This window comes from Enoplosus armatus, chromosome 9 (assembly GCF_043641665.1).
Source record: "Enoplosus armatus isolate fEnoArm2 chromosome 9, fEnoArm2.hap1, whole genome shotgun sequence".
Taxonomy (NCBI): Eukaryota; Metazoa; Chordata; class Actinopteri; order Centrarchiformes; family Enoplosidae; genus Enoplosus; species Enoplosus armatus.
In genome coordinates, this window is record NC_092188.1 from 12,159,859 (window position 1) to 12,178,038 (window position 18,180).

General features: G+C 43.6%; 3 protein-coding genes across 4 annotated transcripts; 2 read left to right on the top strand and 1 right to left on the bottom strand.

The window, feature by feature from the left end:
- The first annotated feature begins 842 nt into the window (after nt 1-842).
- On the top strand, nt 843-2,627 carry rbm12ba (RNA binding motif protein 12Ba). The gene has a single exon (XM_070911844.1). It carries the CDS (start codon nt 843-845, stop codon nt 2,574-2,576), a length of 1,734 nt encoding a protein of 577 aa, XP_070767945.1. The 3' UTR covers nt 2,577-2,627.
- Nucleotides 2,628-3,119: 492 nt separating this feature from the next.
- Nucleotides 3,120-8,716, bottom strand: LOC139290605 (uncharacterized). Of its 2 annotated transcripts, none has more exons than XM_070912429.1 (12): nt 8,643-8,716; nt 8,282-8,367; nt 6,896-6,926; nt 5,751-5,828; nt 5,516-5,655; nt 5,293-5,418; nt 4,792-4,837; nt 4,632-4,700; nt 4,137-4,534; nt 3,925-4,029; nt 3,624-3,723; nt 3,120-3,436 (listed from the first exon to the last, which is right to left on the bottom strand). In XM_070912429.1, the coding sequence occupies exons 2-12, from the start codon at nt 8,354-8,356 to the stop codon at nt 3,393-3,395; spliced, it is 1,212 nt and encodes a 403-aa protein (XP_070768530.1). In that variant the 5' UTR covers nt 8,357-8,367; nt 8,643-8,716; the 3' UTR covers nt 3,120-3,392. The 2 variants fall into 2 exon arrangements, with proteins under 2 accessions (XP_070768530.1, XP_070768531.1); XM_070912430.1 differs by having other exon boundaries at nt 8,648-8,663.
- Nucleotides 8,717-9,715: 999 nt separating this feature from the next.
- tex10 (testis expressed 10) lies at nt 9,716-18,173 on the top strand. Its single transcript, XM_070912302.1, has 15 exons — nt 9,716-9,898; nt 10,017-10,204; nt 10,309-10,635; nt 10,728-10,940; nt 11,045-11,297; nt 11,382-11,494; nt 11,747-11,994; nt 12,230-12,365; nt 13,010-13,179; nt 14,007-14,184; nt 15,024-15,246; nt 16,788-16,868; nt 17,034-17,218; nt 17,314-17,524; nt 17,660-18,173. The coding sequence occupies exons 1-15, from the start codon at nt 9,716-9,718 to the stop codon at nt 17,780-17,782; spliced, it is 2,832 nt and encodes a 943-aa protein (XP_070768403.1). The 3' UTR covers nt 17,783-18,173.
- Nucleotides 18,174-18,180: the final 7 nt, after the last annotated feature.

An 18,180-nucleotide genomic window follows, 5' to 3' on the forward strand; every position in this document is an offset into this window, starting at 1 on the left:
ATAAAGGTTCTACCTCTTTGCCTTGTTTAGACAGTGCAGTGTCAACACAAAAATATATATTGCGAAACATAAACAGACAGACAGACATACATACAGACAGACAGACAGACAGACAGAGAGGGCTACGTTACGATCACAGCCCACGCTTGTATTGGTGGCTATGATTCAATTTTATTTATATATCGCCAAATCATAAAAGACGTTATCCCAGGGCACTTTACGTATAGAGCAGGTCAAGACCAGACTCTTTTTAATATTATTTAAAGAGACCCAACAGAGAGAAACCCTTGGTCGTCGTGTGTTGGTTAATAATGCAGTGCTGATTACTGCAGAGATCGACATTAAATTCTGTGTAACTTGTATTTCAGCCAGAAAATCCAACCGGAGTTACTGTAGAGATGTTTTGCCCTGACTGTAACCCGCACTCCAGTCCAGTAGGTGGCGGTAATGCACCTTAAACACATTTCGGGCCAATGGACGCAAAGGGGGGGGGGGAAACGCGCAATCTGGAGCCGAGTGGGGAGGCAGGGGGTGGACGCCACATTTTTAAGCAAGTAATCACGGTGAACTTAAAATAGGACAACAGCAACGACAACACTAACAAAACTCACCTGGTAACAATTAAGTGTTGTACCCACACGTGGTGAGTATTTGTGCGAGTTTCATGGAGACAGAAAACTTTTCCCACATTTTCCTTTCAGTGCTCATGTATGACGCACGTGTTTTCCCTGGCTGAATATCATGTGGTAGTACCTCTGCCTACAACTCTAGTTGTTGCATTTTTTCCATTCTTTTCACCATTCTTGTCTTACTTTCAGACACCACCTGGCCTGGCATGAAAAATGACCATAATCCTGCGATTGCAAGGCCTTGATGTGAAGGCAGGTACTGAAGATATACGGACATTCTTTGAATGCCTTCACATACCTGATGGTGGAGTGTACATAGTGGGAGGAAGTCTCAGAGAGGCTTTTATTGCTTTCACCACTGAGAGAGATGCTCAGCTTGCCATGCGGCTCACTGGAAAAGTCCTCAAAGGGTCTAAGGTGACTCTACACATAAGCAGCATGGACGAGCTGGAGGAGAAATTAAAGTCATTGTTAAAGAGAAAGAAACCTCCCCCCGTGCCGCTTACTGTCAAGAGACCTAGGCCTTCTCAAGATGCAAGTCTGTTACCTCTGAATGCGAGGCCTCATACACCCAATACTGCAAATCTACCACCTACTGCTGCATGGCCACTTGATCCCAGGACTGCAAATCTGCCAAAGCCTCTTTATCCTGATATTTCAAATCTACAACTTTCAAATGCACAATCACTTGACTCCAATACTGCCTTTCTTCTTGGGGTTTGTACTGTCCTTCATGGTCTCAAGTCATCCCATCAAGGAGAAAACAATGAATCGGTGTCAAGAGTTGATTTTCCAAAGACTGACAGTACAGTTGTGTCTGATGAGTTGAGGCTGCCAGAGCCAACTCTGAACTCAAGGCCAGGGTATGTCAGGCTCTTTGGACTGCCAGCCACAGCCACAAAAGAGGTCATCTGCCATTTTTTCAGAGGGTTGAAAGTACAGGAGGCCATAGTGAACATCAAGTTGGGACTTAACCATGGTTGCCTTGTGAAGTTTGCAAGCATGCAGGATGCATGTGATGCCCTTCTCTTCAACCAAAAGTCACTGGGCCCCATCTGTGTGGAGGTACGTGGAGCAACGGAGAAGATGTGGACCAGTGCACTGCAAGAATGTGAAAATGCTTTGGATGATGGGGAGAGAGTGAAACCCAAGCAAAGCCCCCTAAGGGAAACTGCCAGCCATAAACAAAAATCCACCTCTGCTCTGTGGGTTAAGAGGCGACCTGTTAAACGGTTGCATTTTAAATCACCAAAAAAGCCAAGACCTGATAGTGACTCAACAACCATGGAGTCCATTGTCATGGTCAGTAATCTACCCAAAAAGATGACCAAGACTGAAATAAAAGAATTGTTTGGATGTCCAAATATTCAACATGAAAGCGTTCTACATTTGCTTGACAAGGAAGGCAACAGAACAGACACAGCTTTTCTTTTTTTTAACTGCACTGAGGATTATGACTATGCAATGAATCTCACTGGCTGCCATGTGGGCTCTCATGCCATTGAAGTGTCGTCAATCACCAAGGAGAGGATGAGGGACATGATGGCCAAAACCCACCCCAGGAGCTTTAAGCATGGCCTGAAGACGGACACAAAGAAGAAACCAAATCGAAAGAGGAAGTCCAATCCAGTTGAGACACCAGGAGCATCAAGCATGAACCCGGACCCAGCAGCTCACACATGCCTGTTTGTCCGAAACATTCACGCAGATGTACAGAAAAGTCAAATAAAAATGCTTTTTCGCAAATACAAACTTAAGAAGGATAACATCATCTTACTGCACGACAGTGATGGTAAGGGTATCGGTGAGGCTGTGGTTCGGTTTAAATCACAGAAGCATGCTGCGATGGCTCAAAGGCTCCAAGGTCAGGACTTCATGGGGGCAAAAGTGCTTCTCACCAGCATAAATGTGAAACAGATGGAGGACATCTTGGCAAGAAATATTTGAGGAAGTTAAACATTAGTGCTTGAATACAGACACAAAGACTTATTCTGAGATCTTAATCCCCCCCCCCCCCCCCCCCCATCAAGTTTGTCTTCCAACTGTAATTCTGCTTGATTGCATCAACCTGCTGACTTATTGAATGTTTTCTACTTGTTAAATGTTTTCATAATGCTCATTCACTGTTAAGCATTTCTCCACATTCCCTCTGAACGCTCCATATATTTAAAAATAAATGTTTTAAACAGTTTTATGGTCCATTTATTAACCCTAAGAGAACCTCCCCTTATACTGGAGGCTTTTATGCTGCAGAAATCTAATGGGAAGAAGATTTGATTGAATTGTCTTTGCATGCTTTTTTCAGTTATTTGATGCGTCCACTGAAACTTGTAAAGCATCTTTAACTATCTTCAGAACCTATTGGAGTATCCCCCACCCCCCCATAGCATAGGAACTGAATTATGTATTAAGAAAATCGTTTAACTGCAGTCACGTTTGAAATGAATGGATTTCATGTTTCAAAACATGCACACACGTTGTTTTCTCCATTACTTTTAATACAACTGGACCGTGGGAAATGAATGGTCATACACTTACGATCAGTAAAAGCTGCTGAAAACATGCACAAGTCATTTTGTGTAAAACTTTCCAAGTTATAAATCTTGTGAAACAGTCAAAAACATTAAAAAAACTACTACTAGGTAGCAACGGAAAAAAAACTATACCTAAAAGCATATACATTTACACAAGATCGAAGTTTTCAACTCCTGGACAGTCGTGATTGATGGGATGAGAAGATTGAGGTGTCACATCTTCTGATGGTCATTTGTAATACCTGGATGGACCATCAGAGTACCTGGATGGACCTGCAGAGAGACAACAAGCCAGAAACACAATAAAAAGGCAGCACAAAGAAAGATGCTTTTGGATTTTTTTTCTTTGGTGTCTGCCAGTCAACAAATACCATTACCATACCATACCACATGACTTCCTACGTTTGAGTCATGGATGCATCAAATGGAAAGCTTGAGAGGCGATCTGGTGTTTACATACCTGAGAAACTACTTGAGTATCGGTCGCTACTGCTTGGCAATCTGGAGGGTGTGGAGGAGAAGCTTGTGGAGCTCATTGAGAAGCTGTTCAGACTAGAACCCTGAGGAGGAAATGGAGAAGACAGTAAATATAGGAAGAGACGAGTTAATACAACAGCTGAAAAATGTGGACACTTGCAAATCTGGTTTTGCTCATATCAGATCTTCAAAAGCAGATAGTTTAACCTGTCAGGCTCAGAGTGACTGAGATACTATATAGATATGAAAACAGGATTGTTTTTAAGTAAAAACAAGCTCCATACCGTCGATACGCTCCTCAGTCTGTACTCCATCAGCACATCTGTTAGTTTCTGCGTCACCTTCAGCACCAGCTGTGCGTCACTCTCATTCTCTATCCGGAAAGAATCCTAAAAATGCATTTTGAGAAGTTGAGGTGTATGTTTGAATACAATTATGAGCAATTCAATCACACTTTCATTAAGTTGGAAACTATTTTGAGAAATGAGACATGTACCAGGTAAGTGAGTAGTGTATTAGGAGGGTTGCTACTTTCTGGAGCTGATCCCATCAAGCCTGGCCTCTCCAGTGGCTTGTCCATTGGTCTGTCCATTAAGCTACTCCCCATTTGGCTGCCCCGGTACTCATCAGGATACATCCTGCCTGGGTTCTCCTCCAGTAGTCCACTCCTTCCATAGCTATCTCTTCCACCACCCAGTCCAAAACCATCTCCAGCTTGGCGATGACCCATACCATCTGGGAAAGGTCTTCGATCCATACCAGAGTCAAGGAAATCTTGCCTGGTCGAGTAGCCTCCAAAGCCGGGCTCCCCATAGTCTCCCACTGGATAGTCAGAATGAGGACCACCCTGAGGAGGAAACTCCCCTGGAAACCTCGGGTCAGAGAACCTGGGACCTGTGAGAGAGACATGTTCATTACATTTAAACAGTGACTCAACAGAAAAAGGGCACACATGAACACATATTACGGTTCAATAATAAAAATGACTCACCAAAGGGGGAGGGTCCCTTTAGTCCCATCCCTGGTGCTGGTGGAGGTACAACTTTAGGAGCAGCAGAACCTGTGAGAGAGGAAAGGACGTGAGAGACATTCACGACCAACCAAACAACAAACAGGAAATTCTTTATTACCAATTCATAGCAGTAACTTACGGAGTCCTTTGAAAGCAGGTACTTCAAAAGGCTCCTTCAGAATGACCTAAAAGCCACAACAGGACCAGAAAAATGTCAAATCCACATCCATGATGTATAAAATAATTAAACACACTGCCCAAATATAAACATGGGACACTTTTAGGGAGTAAATATAAGATTTTAGGAGGGCTACATTCTGACTGATTATAGCACTGCATCAAATGAAACCCCCTCAAAAATGTTTTATCCTGCCCAATATTTGCTGCAATGCAAAGCAAACTTAAAATACCTACAATTATATGTTCCTGATAGGTGGCTTTATAACATAAATAGTCCAGTTATACTGTTTACCTCGATGATGATTAAGATAAGACGCACAGACTGCCAACAACCAACAAATTCACAGACAATCATTACAGGCAAGAAAATCTAGCTAATATAACAAGTCATTTTTTGACTGAGAAGGATAAAAAACAGTGTTTTGTGCCATTGCTGCAGTGATATGGGCCTGACACTCACCTTGAGTTGTCCCCTCCCCTCTGTCTTCTCCACCTCAGCAGCAACTTCTTTAATTGTCTTCCTTACAGTTGGCTCTCTGATTGCCTCTTCCTCCTCACAGGTGACCTTTCCAGGATGGACCTTTTTCTGTGGGCAACGAAGAGAAATATACAAATATTATAAATAACTTAAACAAATAAATCATATTACCTTTGAGGCAGACTAAGAAACAAATAATACTCACCAAGTATCTGAAGCTGTGTTTCCAGCCTTTAACGTGGGCAAGCATATCATGCTGCAGGCGGGAGACGGCACAGAGTTTGCACTGGTAGTGTGGTGGGACAGATTTACTTGGGCTGCGGTACTCCCACACATACTGAAGACCTGTAGACACGTGATGATCATTGGTTTTGCATTTCAATATAGGAAGGTAAGGAGGTAAAGTAGATGTATGTGAGGTAAATAGCCCTTCTGCTTACCAATGATACACTCTGTGACCCCCTTCAACTGTTTGCTGAGAGAGGGCATGGTCTGGATAGATGTTCCTTTGGTGAACACTGGGATAACACAACAGTGGTCAGCACAAGGCAAAAGCTTTATAAATGGTTCAAAACTGATAACAAGGCTCATGTCCAACAAACTAGTTCAGCGAGCCACTTTGTTATACATTTGGGGAGAAACCTGTAATCGTAATAATCATTGTAAAAGACGACACTGAAGTTAAGAAAGTGTGTTGTGTTCTTACACTACCTGCAGTGTGTGATGGCCAATGAATTTTATTATGTCTATATTAACTGAACAACCATTAGAAACCCAAACTCCCCATGTGTGCTGTTGAAGCCTGGAGGGGGGGTGGGAGCAGTTCTCGGCTAACCCCCATTTAGGGCCGAACTGGGCTGCAGGACACCAGCTCCTGTGATGCGTTGCTTCTCACTGTGCCCAGCCACTGAAGTACCACATCACTTCTGTGCTGCACTAATGAAGCAGTCCAACTGCGATCGCACAATAAAATCCCTGCATGATATCAAATACTCTGGTAAACAGGTATGGTTTACTCGGATTAAGAAATACTGTAATACAACACTATCACTCAAGCCAGCGTAGCACAGGCAACTGAATAAAACATGAATACTGCATTCAGCAGTGTTAAAAATATTTTACGGAGGAAAAAAAGTGTTTATAAAACCATCACAGCACAAAAAGTGCATTAAAACTCAGCAACCATCGCAGATGCATGGTTGTATCACTGTTTGTCCCGCAGTTTTGAGACCATGTGAGAGTGTTGCTAGAGACTGATGGAGCTTATGGTGCTGGTCTTCAATGTAGCAACATCTTAGGAGAATGGGTTGACATTTCTAAAATTGTTCAGTATAAATGTTGAAAATTAGAGTTTCTGAAGAGGAAACGTGGCAAAATACTGGAAAATGTTTTGCAAGATTATTTCTGCAGTGGCAAACACTGATCTCCAAAGACCAAAACCATGGATGGCACCACAACAGCCCCCATCTCTGAGAGTGTGAGTCTCAAAGAGTGGTGAACATGCCACCACCCATGAAGCAGGGAAAACAAGATCTCAAGCTTCAACTCTCAGCACTGGCAGTGGCACCGTACATGAAGGACTTACCTATATCAGCAGAATGCTGCGGCTGCTTTCTCTGTCAATGGAGGGAATAAACCCACATGAAGGAGAGAGACACATACAGGCATTAGTGACAGGATGACACTTAGCAGAGGACTGAACTCCTCGTCCATGTCCGCCACACTATATGTGTCAGAGCCATTATTTTCCTCATTCTCCATGAGCCCTGCATCAAGCAGCGACAGTCACGGAGACAAGTGTATAAATGAAGTCTAAATCGTGTGAGTTGATACACTGAATGAAGGCTAAAACACAAGTTCAATATGCAAACATGTCTACAGTGGCCACATTAAAGAACACCAAGGTCAAGACCTCGGTCATTTTCCCAGAAGAATGAAACTGAGACTGCAACAAATGTTTGCTCTTCTACCACTATGCATTTTGGCCTCAAACCCAGTGTGGTGTGTTTGGGAGCCCTGAATCTAAGTTTGACAGATGAAAACAGCAAAGACAAACGATGTGATAACAACTAAACATTCACCACCTTTTCAGGAGAAGTGGAGAGTGATGAAACAGTTTGAATCATAAGCCGTAAACAAATATGGAGGTAGTTCCTGCTATATTTCATAGCCTGGGAGTGGCAACCCCTTGGGCTGAGGGCACCCATTGAACAAGAAAACAGTTCAGCTCCCAAACATACCCTTTCTTCAAGCCTTGTAACAGATGAGCAAATAATTAACTTATACAGAAAATTCATTAAGTTGAATAGTGCCATTTCTTGCACTGAATTTCATTAGTGTGTAGTAATCACTGCAGTGTTTTGCAGCTGATTTACAAATTATGTAACAATGCAACTGCTTTTAAAACATACATTTCTGAGCGAATCCCTCCAGGAACCCTGCAGACATTAGGGTTTTTTGGTTTTGAGCGTGACAGCACTCAGAAGTAAAAACTGAGTAGGCTGCCATTAGATATTGGCTCAGAGAACCAAGGTCACACACACATAAAGCTCAATGTCAAATCTGAGAAGAAGTGAAAACTTTAAGCAGAACACTGAAGAAATGTTTGCATCGTGAAGCCGACGAACTGAACTTTGCAAAACTGGTGCTAAGAAATTCCTTTAAACCACAACAGTGATAACGGGCCGCAGATGTGAGGCCCAGACCACTGAGTGGGGTCTTCATAAACCAGAGTGCAAACACAGCCAAGCCTGAGAGCACAGAGGCTGGCACCAAGTCCACCTGCCAAGGACCGCTGCCGCCTAGCTCTCTACATCAGGCATCTCAACAGCCAGTGTACAACATCATTAATAAAGACAAAATATAAAAAGGAAATCACGTTTCCTTGATGAGCGGTCAGCATCATACTGACTTGAGTAGTGTATATTTTGAAGAATGTGATGTGAATGTACAGCCGAAGTGTGATGCTTACCCTCGCATTTCTCTTTTGATTCTGCTGCGGCCCATTTTTTGGTGGAGGCTGGTTGACTGACGCCTGAGTTTCCATTTCCTCAATTTCTGTAATGTGGGGCAGAGAAGGAGACCTTATCAAAACTAATTTATATGGCAAGTAATTCCCCTTTAAGACAGAGACACGCTCTCTTTAGTTTCTGTTGAGTTATGACATTATTCGTTATATTTGCGTTGTTTCGTTTAAGATAAGGCCCAGGCGAACCTTACGATATATCCCCACTTTTTTTGACAATATTACGCTAGCTGTGAAAAAGTCCAAAGGATAAATGTCACAGATATTTCTACTAGTTGAACAGTAACGTTAAGATAATCATACCTACTTTACCCGATATATTTCAATGCAAACAGCGAGCTCCTCCAAGCACAAGTTCAGGAGGACGGGCTAGCGTTAGCTTGGACGTAAAAACAATGCCGACAGCCTCTCCGGGGAGAATATGGAGCAGTTCTGTCGCCTGTTTAAAAAATACGAAATTTAACGCTATTTTATTTCTGCGGTTGACAACAAAACAGAATAGGCTCGCACAATAAAAAGAAGTTAAAATTAGTCACATTTAACCGAGTATTGTCTGACATTACAAAGGAATACGTTAATATTTGTAAGGCACTTGTGCGGACACCTGTGCAGTGCGTTCGATGTGTACGCCAGGGTCTACCGTAGTACATTGCTGGAGCAAAATTTAACTAGGCATTGAAAACGTTAATATTTCCCAGAACACTTGGGGACAACTTTTGTATTACATTCATTTTAATTACAAGTGGGTGCATAAAACATTGTTTGAGCATCTTAAAAAACCTCGATGGTGTCCCAGTCATATAGGTTTTATATTATAAGCCCCGCTGCCGTTGTGCTCTACACACCCAACGAGTTCTCGGTTTAGGAAGCATGTACACACAGCGTCAAAGGACCCAATGCATCAACACGAGATTGAATACAGAATATTTGCTTTTTATTTGTATTGACAGTTGTTAGTAGGGAGGCTGCTCTTTATCTCTAGACACCGAGTGAGTGTTTGATGCTGTATAAACCCCTGACGGTGGTAGCCAAGACTTTTTTCTGTGGTGAGTAAAACAAGAACTGTCATGCTATGATGCTTGACCAGTGTACGATACAGCTAGCTACAAGCTATTTCATTTAGCTGACGTTCATAGAAGTGCAGCTCCCCTGTTGCACCTCTTAGGGTTTAAATGCTTCCCTAATCGAGAATATTCGGAGCAAACATTGAGCAGTTAGAAGAGTTTGTGCTGCAGAATGTATGTTTTAATGCTTCGGCCGCCCAGTCCAATCATATGCCAGTAGTAGTCAGTATGTTTCGACTTTAAATCAATGCACTCATTCAATTCTATCGTCTCACCTGCATGTATGGTCACACAGACAGCAGTACAGACTGCAGAGATGAAGGCCAAGAAGAAGAAGAGACAGGATGACTTCCAGAAGGTCAAGCTGAAGGTGGGAAAGACGAAGCCCAGAGCTGATAATGCCACCAACACTAACTTTCGCTCAAAGGGAATCCATCTAACTGAACAGCTGAAGAGGGACACAAGTGGCCCCACCACACACAGGCACCTTGGTATCAATGTAAGCACTTCGTCTGTGTTTCACACGTCAGCAAACTTGCCCGCATGCTTTCGCTTCAAATTCATTTTTGGACTACTACAATTTGTCTGCTTTCTCTCCCTTTCCCCTGCTTCACCAGGACCTCCTGTCTCAGCTCCACCATTACAATGCCAATGTGAAACATAGTGCCTTGTTGGGTTTGAGAGAGTTGCTGTCCCTTAATCCCTCTCTGTTAGAGCAGCATCTCTCTCGTCTGCTTTCTGAAGTGGCAGCTGTTTTCACAGACAAGGATGGCAACGTTCGCGTGGCAGCTACACGGGTGCTCAGGTTAGTGAAGCAGCAGTGATGCTGAAATACAACAATACAGTTAAAAGAGCACTTGGCTATTGTTTCTTTCGTCAGCTTAACTGTCTTTTGTGTGCTGCTCCCAGGTTTATTGCACAGTCTGTGCCTGCAGAACGAGTGGCTCCATTTTTCCCCCTCCTCAGTGCCCACCTGTCTTGTGCCATGACACACATCGAGACAGGCATCCAGGAGGACGCCATGAAGGTCCTTGATGTGTTGCTGGAGCACTACCCTGCTCTGCTAGCAGGGCGGCCTGCAGTGCTCCTCACTAACTTCCTGGAGTTGATCTCTCACAGACAAAGCAGCGGAGGAACCAAAAAAGCCCAAGATGTTAAGGGACGGACCTGGGCACTGTCAGTCAACCCTAGCAGGGCTGTGACGAGCCAGCAGTGGCGTCTCTCTGTGCTCCTCAGGTATGGAGGCCATGTGCATGCAGACTCTGAAGAAATTAGTTAAATTATAATTCTAGCTGCTAACACTTTGTTTTGTGTTACTTGTATTTCAGGCTTGGACGCTTTCTGCAGGCAGTAGTTGATGAAAGACCAGTGGAGGAAAGTGATATTTTTGTCCCAACTGAAGGAGAGTTCAGCTCCAGTGGAGAGGGCAGGCTTACACCTCTGTATCTCAACTGGGAAGAGCTCACCTACAGCAAGGTCGGAGTTAAGGTGTATGAGCATTCGGGGGCCAAACCAGCTCCACGGTCCACCTTTAGACTCAGGTACAATACCAAAAAACTGCTGTAACCATCAAGAAATAGCATAGTATTTAAACAATAATATTTCATGTTTATGATATTCTTTATTTAATTCTCTGACTGTGTAGACCGGAGGTGGACCCTGGACCCGCAGTGGGCGAGGGTCTGGACTCCAATGATTCTGTTCAGAGTTTTGCAGCCACACTGGTGCCTCTTCTGCTAGAAGTGTGGGTAGAAGCCAGCACCAGCGACTGTGCCTGGAACAGCACTGAAGGCGCTCACCTGCTCACCCCAGATGCCATGTCAGTAATGTTCCAGGTGTTGTCTATTCTGCAGCTGCTGAGAAAACTGGCCCCACGGCAGGAGCACCGGGTTGCACTGGTGAGATGAGGAGTGCACAAGTATCACACGGTAGTTTTTTGTACAAGACAAGATTCACTAAAATTTGACTTTGTCTTTGTGTAGGATGCATGGTTCCATAAAGAATACCTGGGAGATTTTAAGCAGCACTTCATGAAGAACTTTCCCTATGGTAGTCGGGACACACCCAAACATAAAAAGAAGGTTGATCTCAAAAGGTAAGGAATATCAGTCTTGTTATGTCAAGCAAACATCCTTCCTTCCCCCTTTTTATTAATGTGAAGTTAGACATTGTTATGCAGATCATGTGAGAAGCGAAGAACATCATTTAAATATTAGCACATTCAACCATTTACTTCATACAATTTGAATGTTTTCCATTGCTGCATAAACTATACAGGATCTGTAATCATACCTGCTGAAGACCTAAACTTGCTGTAACTACTGTAATCCCACTGCCCTTCCTTTAGGAGTAAGCAGACTGCAGCTGTCCCAGGATTGACAGTGGAGCCTCTGGCCCTAAACATCACACTTAGTCAGGTCATGGTGTCCCTCAGCCAGAGGCAAGGACTCGGCCGAGAGATGGATGGAGACTGGCTGACACCTCTGAGGACGTTTGTCCGAGACACCCTGAGCAGCGGAGTGAAACTGAGCTACAGGCAGCTCCACATGCTGCTGGGTACTGTGTGGAAGATGGTGCTCACACAGAGGAGCAAAAGTAAGCATGTGTGGTGTATTTTAAAAAACACAAACTGTGACTTCAAGATTAGAAGAGTTCAGTATAATTAATAAGGTAATGTGGGCTGCAGAACACACCCACAAATTGTTTATTTTAGTGCTTTATGACAAGATTATGGGTTTATATCCTGATATGAGTTTGTGAACTAAAATACATTTTTTAATGTTTTGTCATTTTAACATTAATATCTGTATGTGTGTTTGTATTTGTGCAGCAGTTACAGAGGACCTGTTGGCAGCGGTGTATGTCTACTATAAGCAGAAGCACCTGACTCTACAGACACGATCTCTGCTGCTGTCTTTCTACAGCAAGCTCTACCTGCAGGAGCAAGGACACACACACATAGCGAGGTAGAGATTTATCTGAATTAAAACCCCACTTGTAGGAGAAAGCAAAATAACTTTGCACAATAGCATAACTGTCTTGCACAGCCAGACATCTCACAAGCTCAAACCTTGTTAGCAATTATTAAAACTATGGGTTGTAGATATAAAATGAAGCATAACTATGCAATTGCACTCCTTATTCATCACCTTTAGAAATTAATTTGGATGGGTTGTGTAATTTCCAGAACATCTGCCGTGCGTTTTCCAGTTAAAAATTGTCAGCACAGACCAGTGACTGTTTATTCATCCAATCAACTGCAAGAGGGGCTTATGGTGATCATGTGTTGTGCAGTATACATGAAATGACGTCTTACTCACACTCATCCATGACTGTGTACTCCCTGAAAACTAATAATTCTTATTGCTTGTAAATGAAGTGTAGGGCAAAGACATGTATCCCACTCAGGTGTTTAAGCACAGTGTTCTAATCTTTCTGATTTATTTTTTTAGGCCTATAAGGATGTAACAAAAACAAATGTATACATTTTTTTGTGCTAAGACGCAAGTTCTTACAATTCCAAACCTTCCATTGTGCTTTTTTATATCTGGACACATCGTTCCTTACTGTAACTCTTTTGTATGTTACCTCTCCCTCTGTGTCTCTGAAGGAGTAAGGTGCTGTGTCGTTGGTTGGCATCTCTTCCTGTGCAGTTGTCCCAGCTGGGCCATCGTAACCCTGCTCTCTCTGCACGACTTATCCTGTCCATCCAGGCTGCTGCTTCTCGAGGAAACAAAGACCTGCTGAACAGTCTGCAGACACACGCCTGCAGGCTCTACGGTACCCACACTTACTTAAAAAGAAAAAGACAATGATAATAGATAATTGTCACAGAAACATCTTTTTGGTGACATCACATGTAATTATTAATATTAGATAAGCTTATCAGATTTATAACACAACTATGTGGCAGCACTGATTAGGGTGTTCATCCCAAATAGAGTCGTAGTGGTCTTGCTCTTTATCTGGCTTATTAAAAACAATTCTTGCCCAGTTCCAGCTTCCAATTTAGGAACATTTTATTCAAGGGAGAAGAAGTAAAAGCACGCGCTTTTACTTCTGTCTCAAGAGAATTATGAACCACAGACCCAAGTTACACCACAGTTTCCCTACAGCAGGAGGCGGTGTGACTCCATGTTTCCCACCCCAGACAACTATGTAAATCTGAACTGCAACCAGAGGCAGAAAGCAGTAATAAGACCATATCTGCTGCTCTGAGGATGGTCAGATAGTTAGGCTGGTGTCTGACAGGGGGCCAGGAGAGGAGGGGGGGGCAGTTCAGATAGAAACTGCCGCAGAGCCAGCAATTCACCATCACAAGACTCCTTTTGTCTGAGGGCTTCTGACATCAGCATGTGCGTCAGAGACAGGCAGAACATCACGCACACACACACACTATCTGAGCCCTCACTGTAGTGGCCAAGTCTGCCTGTCTCTTTTTTACTCGTCTGAACATAGTCTGGTTTTCCTGGTATCGTTTTAATTTTCTTGATAGAGCTTCACGTTATATCCCCAGTGCAGTGTATTGCTGTCTCTTTGTCATAACACGTGTAGTTTGTGTGTGTGTGTGTGTGTGTGTGTGTGTGTGTGTGTGTGTGTGTGTGTAGATCCACAGGAAGGAGTTGTGGTACTGCTACCAGCAGAGTCCCAGCAGCGAATGGTACAGCTGCTCTACTTCCTACCCAAGATGTCCCAGTCTCTTCTGGCCAATCTGAGCTGCTGCTGCACTGCTGGACGAATCTCTGCTGGCCTTGCCGCCTCTCTGATTCGTATTGTACACCTTAGGTGAGCTAGAAAACCCCCATACACCTGTGGAGGCCACATGAACTCAATCTATTGGTGTGTGTAAGGAGACTTATCAGACAATAGTTGGACGCTCGAAGCACTCTTGCCTGCCACCATCAGATGGCAGTATTGCACTTTCACAGATTACTTCCTGACATTTCATCTGGTTTCTTACCTGCCTGTTGACAGGTGCTGATGTGGATGCCCTGTATATTTGATATTTAATTTACTGATGAAAATAAAAGCTGTTTTTTATATTCTGTCACACACCCACAGCTTACCTTTTTGTGTAATGGTGTGTGTGTCTGACTGCTTGTGTCAGCTGGGCAGTGTTATACAAATTTTGAGCGGAGGGAGTGCTGAGTTCATATGGGATAGGATGTGTGCGTAATGGGTATGATACAAAGAGCTCTTTTGGGCGGCTGGAATACAGAGTCGTCATGGAGAATTGAGAAGACAGTTCTGTCTGAATGTGCCTCCCGGGTTTCACAAAACACACTTGTTATTCACTCACATTTCCTACTGTTACAGATCTACCCCCCTCCCTCAAGGCAAGGAAGAATTTTTCATAACTGTGCACTATTATTCTCAATATTATGCTCTTACAAAACACAGCATCATGAATAATTTTAAGAGATGTGATAAGGAATATATAAGCAATTGGTATTTGGAAATTAATGTAAGTGGTGTGTCCAAAAAGTGTAAAATTTGCAAAGTCAGAGCTGTGACAAGCTGTGAAAACATTTTATACTGAAAAAGATGTGGCTTTCCAGCTTTGTGTTTAACTCCACTTTTTGCGTCAATAATTATATAACGTGTTCACTGATTATGTTCTCCAGATCATCTCTGAGTGGCTGGTCGGTTGGGAGCCAAGAAGCAGCTCTGCAGGACGTGGACTACATTAGCTTCCTGTTCTCCACCCTGACTGGCTTCTCGTCCGACAAGCTTGCCTCCCTACAGGAGGCCGGCGACGAGAGCGCCCTGCCTCCCTCCCTCCTCTCTCCCCTCAGCCTCTACCCCACCCTGCTGGAGCAGTTCACACATCACTGGGATGTTGTTGAGGTGCGCTCACTACACACACGTCTTTCCTACAATTACCCCAAACCTCACACACATTTTAACTCTCACCAAAGCCGCTGCTAATCAGAAGCACATGGACGCAACATTGAAAATGAATCTAGAAGGTACAGAGACCAGAAGGTGAAGGAAGTGGAGGAAAAGACATTGTTTTGAAAATTAAAAAGTGTTGATATTCTGGACACAGTTGGGACTTTCAGTCCCCCCCGGTCCCTCTCTGACTCTCATATAGAGCTCAGAGGGTGGAAGCTTTATCGTGGCACTCTGGCTGAGAGGGGAACCTTTATCGCGTTGCGCAGGTTGGAGATGCGTGGTTATCGGGCATAGCGGATATGCACAAATGCTAATGAGAGCCCATGGCATGATGGGAGTGTGACATTTCTGCACAGAAATTACAGTTAACGTAACTATGCCCTGGGGCAAGTGTGTGTGAGTGCGTGAGCAAGTGGGGGCTTATAATCACTAATTCAGCTCCTCAATTAAGCCCTCAGATCCTGCCTCTCTCATCTCCCTGTCCTAGTCAATCACGGGCAAGTGGCGGGAAGGAGGAAGGAGGGGACGCATGGTGGCGAAGGGGGGGGGGCGGGCGGCATTAAGGGACGGACTGTGTCAACTCTGGTTCGACTAATGAGACAGGATTGTTTTTAATGACGGCGAGAATGCCAACAGGTGCACTGTTCTGACACATACTGGCTCGCACTCACTCCCGCACTTCAGCACGCACACACACACCTCAATTTGATAAAAGCTAATGAGAAATTTGATTTGGATTTGAAGTTAATGAGGAAAAGCTGAGCCTTATTTTTCACTTTTAAAAAGTTGGTGGCAGCTCCTCCGGGCCTGAAACCCCTCTCGTCTCCATCCCAGCAAGAATGAAATTTAGAGACAGTTTAGTGACTCTTGACTTTGGTAAAGGCACAATGAAGTGAAGGCCTCACTTCATCCGGAGGAGTATAGAAATTCGCTGGTAGGCTTTCTTGTGCTCTAATGTTTATTTACAGCAGTAATTTGGTTTGTCTGATAAATGCTGGTTAAAAGCTGTTTGGGACTCTCCGTAATATTATTACTGCTTTTTCATTTCACCGTCCTGACATTGTTTTTCTTGCCATAAAACATTGTTTAAGAAGATTTGAGAAACAACAGGATTTGGGTCAATGTATTGGTTACTCCATGACAGTCTATGAAAACTGTGACAGAAACATAAACCTATTTGTTTTTTGCATATATTGTGCATTATTTGATACAGATATTGTTAAGAAAATCAGCTCTATTAGCCCCAAAAAAGTCAGGCATAGTGTAGTTCCACCTTTATAGTCTGCTGCAGAGAGTTTAAAGACTTCCACAAAAAATTGGACCAGAAAACCTTTCAAATCTTCAAACTGAAAGCACAAAGCAGCTGTTTTTTGGTGATTAAATTGGAATTACATGTCTTTTGTAAACTGTATGTCAATGAAGGAATTATATGGAAAAAACACATATGTTTGATATGAAATTATTTTTTGTTAATTTAACTGTTTCATTCATAGGAGGTCTGCCACTGTCTGGAAACTCTGGGTTCAAAGTCTCAGTGCTTTGACATCATGCAAAATGGCATTTGCAAATATCTGGTAGGAAACAGTTTTCATTAAGCACGAAAATGACGTTATGGATTTCTCAATCATAGTTGGTTTAGTGCTCATTTTATTCCTTGAACTACTGTTCTTCATGCATTACTGCTGTTGTCTTTATTTTGAAATAATAAACATCCTGTATATGTTATGTGTGTGTCTCAGACCAAGTTAGAGGTGGTGCCCGACAGTATGGCGGCTGGGCTGCTCAGAGCTGTATCCAGATTACTGGACCTGTCCGTCCTGCCCATTGAGCCTGTGCTGCGCTTCTTGTCTCAGTGCTGCCTCAGCCTGCTGGCTCTGCTCATCACCCTGCAGCAGGAGTTACCTGCCGAAACCAACCACAAAAGGTGTGTGTTGAATCACTGCAACCTTTCACTGATCTCCTGTTATGAAATCCTGATGAAGATTATGGGTTTAAAACACTTTTGTGTCACATTTTCAGGGAGGCAATATGGGGTGCTTGTGTGTCAGCGTTGAGCACCGTTCCTCGCCTGCTGCGAATGGTTCTGCAGTTGTTGCGCGTTGGAAATCTGAGTGAGGAGGAGCTGCCGCAGCTCGGACAGATCCTGTCGATGCTGCTGCAGCACACACCGCTCCACAACCAGCTGCTGGCCAATGCCGCTCTGCTGCAAGAGATCATACAACACCTCACGGTAAACACAGCTCAGACGTGAAATTCACAGGGATGGATTTTAAGGCTTTTGTACTATTTTTGGATGGAGAGATAAAAGCATATTAACCTCTAATGGAGGCTGTTTACGTGATTTCTCTCTCTCTCTGTGTTTCAGAGGTATTCCAGGGGCGCAACCAGGGAGCAGTGGTTGACAGACTTGCTCTACTGTTACAGTGTCACCGTGGCTCACAGCTCTTCTGCTCGCCGTGGAAACCTGGGCCTTCGAGACATGTACTGACCGAAGCACCCACCAGACCGGCACCTGGTGTGTTCATCAGTTCACCCTCTCAAACATCTTACAGCTACTTTTACAAACAAAACACTCACAGAGCTCAGTGGAGTACATACAGCAACGCTTTCAGACAGGAATACAGGGGAGTGTTTTTTCTGTTATGAGCGACAATGAGAATACTCCACACTTGTTTTAAGAGCTCCAGTTTTTTTCTTACTCTTAAGCTGCCTCTCTCTGTGCTTCAGTCCTAGCCTGGTAATTGTTTATCCTCCTTTTGCTCCTCTTTGGAGTATTGTTGTTGCCCAACGTTGTCCAGTGCTTACTGGGGCACCTGGTGACTTTTGATAAAAAAAAAAACCCATCTAAACTAAAAAGACAAAAAAAAAAATAAAGTTAAATCCAAG

Excerpts from the sequence above, each read along its gene's own strand:
- rbm12ba (XM_070911844.1), top strand. The coding sequence starts at position 843 with ATGACCATAATCCTGCGATTGCAAGGCCTTGATGTGAAGGCAGGTACT.
- LOC139290605 (XM_070912429.1), bottom strand. The coding sequence starts at position 8,356 with ATGGAAACTCAGGCGTCAGTCAACCAGCCTCCACCAAAAAATGGGCCG. Across the intron at positions 4,838-5,292 it reads AGGGGAGGGGACAACTCAAG|GTCATTCTGAAGGAGCCTTT; the intron begins GTGAGTGTCAGG and ends TGTGGCTTTTAG. Across the intron at positions 4,535-4,631 it reads AAAGGGACCCTCCCCCTTTG|GTCCCAGGTTCTCTGACCCG; the intron begins GTGAGTCATTTT and ends TCTCTCTCACAG.
- tex10 (XM_070912302.1), top strand. The coding sequence starts at position 9,716 with ATGAAGGCCAAGAAGAAGAAGAGACAGGATGACTTCCAGAAGGTCAAG. Across the intron at positions 9,899-10,016 it reads ACAGGCACCTTGGTATCAAT|GACCTCCTGTCTCAGCTCCA; the intron begins GTAAGCACTTCG and ends CTGCTTCACCAG. Across the intron at positions 11,495-11,746 it reads AAGAAGGTTGATCTCAAAAG|GAGTAAGCAGACTGCAGCTG; the intron begins GTAAGGAATATC and ends CCCTTCCTTTAG.